We start from the raw sequence: 6000 nt of genomic DNA, 5'->3' as shown, positions 1-6000 counted from the left end.
ATGCTGGGCTGCCACAGCAGCTGAAGTACAGCTTACCTTGTAATTATGACAGCTGGATTCTTGGTTGTAAAACAGAGATAAGCAGCAAAATTAGCACCGTTGTGGAAAAATGATGCATTATTATCAGAAGCTTTGTTAAGGCTGCCTAAATTTCCACTATCTCTGTATTGACAGTAAAGCAAACCCTCAAGGAGGAATAGAAGTATTTTCTTTCCAGACAGTAGTTCTTCGGGGATATCTCTGGCATGGAGACTGACGTGTAGAACCCAAGCTGCTGTAGAAGATGCAATCACATAGTATGTCTGTGCAGCAGAATGAAGGCATAACTGCAGGCCATGCATGTGCTGCCAGGTGAATAATGCTAGGGCATGGAGTAGTGAAGACAACAAAAGTTGTGGTGAATGCTGCCAGGTAGCGCATGTGCAGGAAGATATGCTGGACTAAAGCCTTTGCCTAAACATACCTTCTCTGATAGTGTGTGCTTCGTCAGTGGTGACAGGGATTTTTGTGGTATTTTTTTGTTCTTTTTGTTTTTTCTTTTATCTGTCCCAGCCTGCTAGATAATTTTGCAGTGCCCCATTGCTGCTCTCTGAGAGCCACTAGGGAGGCTTGAACCTCAGTGATTAGTGAAGTGCACGCCTGTGCTCTGTGTGCAAGCAGAAAATGCTCTGGGATCCTGAGTGTAAAATTCTATTTATGAAGGTGTGGTTATTTCTGGTAATCTCATAGTTTAAGCAATGCAAAAAAAAAAAAAAAAAAAAAAAAATAAATTCCTGATCTTTTTAATTCTTGCCTGACAATGCAATGTATTGAAAATCAAATACTTCCAATGTCAGGGAAAAACACGATCAAGTGAAAGCGCACATGTAAAATCAGAGCTGTAGGGAAGGGCTGTCACTCTGCCCCTTACAGGCATTTAATGGTAGACAAAGGGCTTGTACAAAGGAAACTATTGTGAGATGCTAGCCAAAGGAGACAACAGATTAGACGACTTTAACGGGTCGTTTCCAGTCTTAACTTCATGTCTTTCCTTGTTGTCATACAACTAGCCAGGACAGTCTGTTTGTATCTACAGAAATGCTCCTCAACAGCCTAATGCTGTTAAGCACATCCTTCTCACTCAGCAATTGCATTACCGTTTCATATAACATTAATATAACATTAATATGGGCTCTTTTACTTTGAGGGCATGTAGAGGGGAGGCAAATTACAGATTTAAAGTACATGAAGAGCCTTTTGACTCCCCCTGGGCAATCAGCACTTATATTTCACTCTAGTAGATATATATAAGGGGGAGGGGGGGGAATGGGGGAAGAGGCTGGGTGGAGAATACCATGAGTGGTGGCCTGGCTTCGTCCATCCTGGATCCTTTCAGCGAGGGCCAGGATGACATCCTGGCTGGGGAAGGAGGTGGAATATCGGACCTTTACTTTTCACCGAAGTTCTCACGGGGGAGCTATTTTAATTGTAAATCAGCCGTTCAATACCTAAGGGGGACTTACAAGAAAGCCGTACAGGGGCTTTTGACAAGGGCTTGTAGGGACAGGACAAGGCGAATGGCTTTTTCCTGACAGAGGGGAGACTGAGATGAGATCTTAGGAAGAAATTCTCCCCCTGTGACGGTGGTGGGGCCCTGGCACAGGTTGCCCAGAGAAGCTGTGGCTGCCCCATCCCTGGCAATGCTTAAGGCCAGGTTGGACGCGGCTTGGAGCGACCTAGTCTAGTTAGAGGTGTCCCTGCCCGTGACAGGGGTTGAATCTGGATGAGCTTTCAGGTCCCTTCCAACACAAACCACTCTGTGATGCTATGGTTGAAACTGCGCAAGGCAAAATGCAGGGCATTTTGCAAATGCAAATTTTTGCAGCAAAACAAAAGTTTTTGGAGGGCACAATTATCTCTGTGAACCACGCCGGCCCGCGTCCGCTCCCCGACGGATGAGGTCTGCTACCCAGGGAGACTACAGCCAACCGCGGCATGATTTGTTGCGGAAAAGGAGCTGGGGTGGTCAAGTCCTGACGCGGCAGAAGGGCGCAGAGCGGGCAGTGGAGGGGGAAGCCGCCTCCTTTACCCCCTTCCCTGCCACCATTCCTTTGCATTTCCCGTCGCAGCACCAGGAGAGGCGCGGCTGGGGGGCGGAGCGAGGTGCGCGCGGAGCGGGCGGAGCGGACGCGGGCGCGGGCGCGCAGGAGGCGGTGAAGGAGGAGGGAGAGGAGGAGAAGGAGGAGACCGGGCAGTGTTGGAGGCGCGGCGGCACCTGGCGGGAGCGTAGTGTCGGAGGGCGACAGGATAGCCTCAGAGCCTCTCGTAGGGCGGGGACCGATCCGACCGTACCCGACTGCGCCGGGGATCTGCCACCTCCATTCGCCCGTCCATTTATCCCTCCTTTTCTTCCTTCCTTCAGCAGAAGCTGCGCGTCCGAGGAGCAGAGGAGCATGAGCGGCGCGGTGCTGGTCTGGCTGGTTCTCTGCGGGAGCCTGGCTGCACCGCGCCTCGCCCGAGGTGAGCGGACGGGCAGCGGGGACGGGGGGAAGGTGTCGAGGCAGCGCCGGAGCTCTCTCAAAGTCGGAGCTGAAGTGTGCTGGGGGATCGCGGAGGCTGCTGTCGGCCGGGTGCCTCCGTCTGGACTTGCCTTTTCTTCTTTAATTAACCCCCCCCTCCCCCTTATCTCTTTCAAATAGAAGCCGAAGAAAGATCCGCCCTCAGACATGTTTTGTTTTGAAACTCCTCTTAATTAGAGGGAAAAGAAATGCTGTGAGTCCTTAAATGTAGTCCAGATGAGCGCCTGGGAAGATTTAATAATATCCGCAGAGCTGTCCACATGTCTGTTCTCTTCTTGCCACCCCTCCACCCCCAATCACCGGTCTTCATTTTAATCTGAAGGCTGTTAGCAGCGAGCTAACGGAGAAGCACGGCTTAGCATCTCGGCAGCAGCGAGAGAGTCCTTGTCAGGCGACGCTTTTCGTGCCTCTCAAACTAGGGCACCTTCATCCAAAACACCAGCGGCTCCTTCTCTGTGTCTCGTTCCCCCCAGCCCCTCAAATAACCCAGACCTTCAAAACAACACAAAACAAGCTAACAGAACAAAACCAGAAAGATTCAAACCCAACCTTACCCCAGGAAAATAACTTTAGAGCTCTTAGGAGTTCTTTTCATTATTATGTAGAGTGATTTATTTAGTGCCGGGTTTTCTCTCCGCGCATTAAAAAAGTTGTCGGAGCTCACCTTGCACGCAGCCGGGCGCGGTGGGGTGGTGACGGTAATGATGACCGGCGTACAGGGGGAAGGTGCCGGGGGCCATGGGGGTCCCCCTGCCGCCCGTCCCGTCCGCTCCCTTCTGGCAAGGGGTCCCAGCCCCAGCACAGGGACCGACCTAGATCCTCTCCACGCTGCTACCTCGCTCCACAGCGCGAATCCCCTGTGAGGGCTCCCCCGTGTCCTCTTCCCGCTGCCCTCTGCGCCGGGGATGCTCATAGCTTCCGTGCCGTACCAGGGTTGGGGGAGTCAGTTTTTATGGTCCTGGCTCTATCTTCTCAAAGCTTAGCGAACAACTGGTATCATAATGAGTAGCGGTATATTTCTGTTGGCTTTTTTAGACCCGTTCCCGTCGTTATTCACGCTTCTTCCTTTAAAATGAAACCACTGTATCAGTAAAAATTGAATATTTCATTAGATCTTAAATTATGTAGCACGGTGGCTTCTCAAAACCCAGTAACATTCACCCAATTGCAGCCAACATGTGATAGCTTAAGCAATATGCCTTTGTACTTGTAGTTTAAGCCTAAAGTCTTCTAAGCAAAAATGCTGTATCTGCCACAGAGTCTGGTCTTGTCATGAGTACTTTGCATTGGGCTTCTGTAGGACTTGCCGCAGTACACATTTGAGGCGATTTTCCATGTAAGTTCAGTCTTGCCCTGTTTTTAGTTAACTTCGGCATAGAGAACTTAAAATTTTCTAGTAGAAGTCAAATAGGAAGGGAAAAACACCCATTTGCTCCATGGTTGCTTAAGCTGCAACTGTTAGTTAAAGGTTTGTCCTTGGCTTTCAAAATGAAACAGAAGAAAATGAGATAGTATTTTCTTTTTTCTCTTTTTTTTCTTTTTTTTTTTTTTTTTTTTTCTTTTTTAATGCTGAAACCGAATAAAACATTGCTTGACAGGTCTGATATACTGGGTTAATTTTGCTCACTGTTGTTATGTTTACTTTTAATAGATCCTCTCCAAGTTATGATGACACTAAGCACCATAAGTATCAAACTCTTTAGAGAGCAGGTTTTGAAAAGCACAAAACTTTTTGTGCATTGAACATTATGTTTGAATGTTACTTGATGAGTCCCATTTGTATAATGGTGTATAATGAAAACCTGTGGTAGCTTCATGCATGCAGTGGCCAGTTCTTCACTGTCTTGGGGAAAATTCCAACTGCAGATGAAAGTTAAGTCATATAGTTCATTATTGACCTGTTTTTCAAGTATGCTGTTAAGGAAAAATACCAACTGCTTTTTTATTGGAGCTCTGCACAGTAACGATGGAGGTCAAAATCCAGTTTATTTATGATATCTTAACTCTTGCTTTCTGCATTTGAAACACATACATAGTATATCAGCAAGTTTGGTTTGGTTTATTTTTTTTTGTTTACCTTTTTTTTTTTTTTTTTTTTTAAGAGGGAGAGAGAAGCAGGGGGAGAAAGACTGGGGGAAAGAGAGAGATGATGATGCAAAAGTCATCCCAGTGGAAGACTGGAATTTTCTTCCTTGTAGCAGGTCTGATAAATTTGCAATCTCATGCACTGTAACAGGAGACTGATATTCAGAGATGTGTTTATATGCATGTAGATGATGAAACTGGGATTCAAAGGTGCAGTGACTTCTACCCCTTAGTTTACAAGAAAGATGAATGTGCATTTTTAATAAGGAATGTCCTTTTATATCTACCACAGAACAGTTGCAAAGGTTGCACTTTTGCTGTTGTTGTTGCTCCTTGGTCAGATTTGAGCGTGAGCCAATCTGGTGTTCCGAACAGACAGTACCTGCAAGGGTGACTACAGACTGCAAGGGGTTATTTCAGATGAAAGAAATATGGTGCATCTCACCTATAGTAATACAGGTTTCTGAGTCCCACTGTGCATTGTTTTTAGGAACAAACAAGCCAACACCTTTCAGAACAGTCAGTGAAGATTGGCATCAAATGAAGACAGAATTTAAAATGAGTGGCTGTTCTAGTCCCTAGATTTACCTCATGGAATGGGTAAACTGATCGGCCACGGTACTGGTGCTGTAAGTGCATAGCAAATCATTATATTCTATGTGCATGTGTTAAATATCTTTACAACAGGATCTTCTGAATCCTGATAAATAAAGGTATCTGAGTTGCCTTTTGCGTGAAGCAGATCCTTAAACTGTACCATGCTTTTTCACTTAGCTCGTTGCTGAATTTTCATGTGTGATTTCCCTCAACATGATTTTGACATTGCCAAAACCAGGCAAATCTAGTTCGTTATTTTCTGACTGTGTCCTGTCAGCCCAAGATAAAAACTTTCCAGGAAGTGTTTCAAAGATGTTGCTTTCTTCTCCATTACAGTGGGAACCTTTAGTCTCTCTGAGGCTTAGAAGTTTCTATAAAGCCTCTTTCTGCAGCTGGAAGGAGCTGCAAGGAGTAAAGGTGCTGAGAAACAAGAGAGGTAAACTATAGCTTTGCTCTTGTGTAACTATACCAAAAGGCTGAAAAGATCAAAGAGACTTTTAAAGACCAAGATTCTTCTGTTTTACTGAACACCCTTGCATCCTTGGACGGTATCTGCTTCTGTACAAACTGCTGACAGTGTGACCCTGCATAATGATTTTCACTGTTCTTTTAACAAATTACATTTGTATTCAAATTGATTTTCCATGACTGCTTATGTAGCCTCCAGAAAGCGTATAGCAGATATACTATTGCATCCTGTACGTGTCTGGTCAGCCTAGGACAGAATTTGATGTCAAGCCATGCATTATTATAACTGGAA

General features: G+C 45.9%; 1 protein-coding gene across 1 annotated transcript in view; it reads left to right on the top strand.

Annotated features, from left to right (window-relative positions):
- Nucleotides 1–2432: 2432 nt before the first annotated feature.
- EDIL3 (EGF like repeats and discoidin domains 3) overlaps nucleotides 2433–6000 on the top strand; it is a gene marked incomplete at both ends in the record, with an annotated part of 259331 nt that continues 255763 nt past the window's right edge. The window contains one exon of the mRNA XM_080637664.1: nucleotides 2433–2499. Within this exon, the coding sequence (XP_080493790.1) occupies nucleotides 2433–2499 (67 nt within the window). The remainder of the gene's footprint in view (nucleotides 2500–6000) is intronic.

This window comes from Psittacula echo (assembly GCF_963264785.1).
Source record: "Psittacula echo genome assembly, chromosome: Z".
Classification (NCBI taxonomy): domain Eukaryota; kingdom Metazoa; phylum Chordata; class Aves; order Psittaciformes; family Psittacidae; genus Psittacula; species Psittacula echo.
Note: the sequence above shows the minus strand (reverse complement) of the source record. Positions and strands in the feature narration are given on the sequence as shown.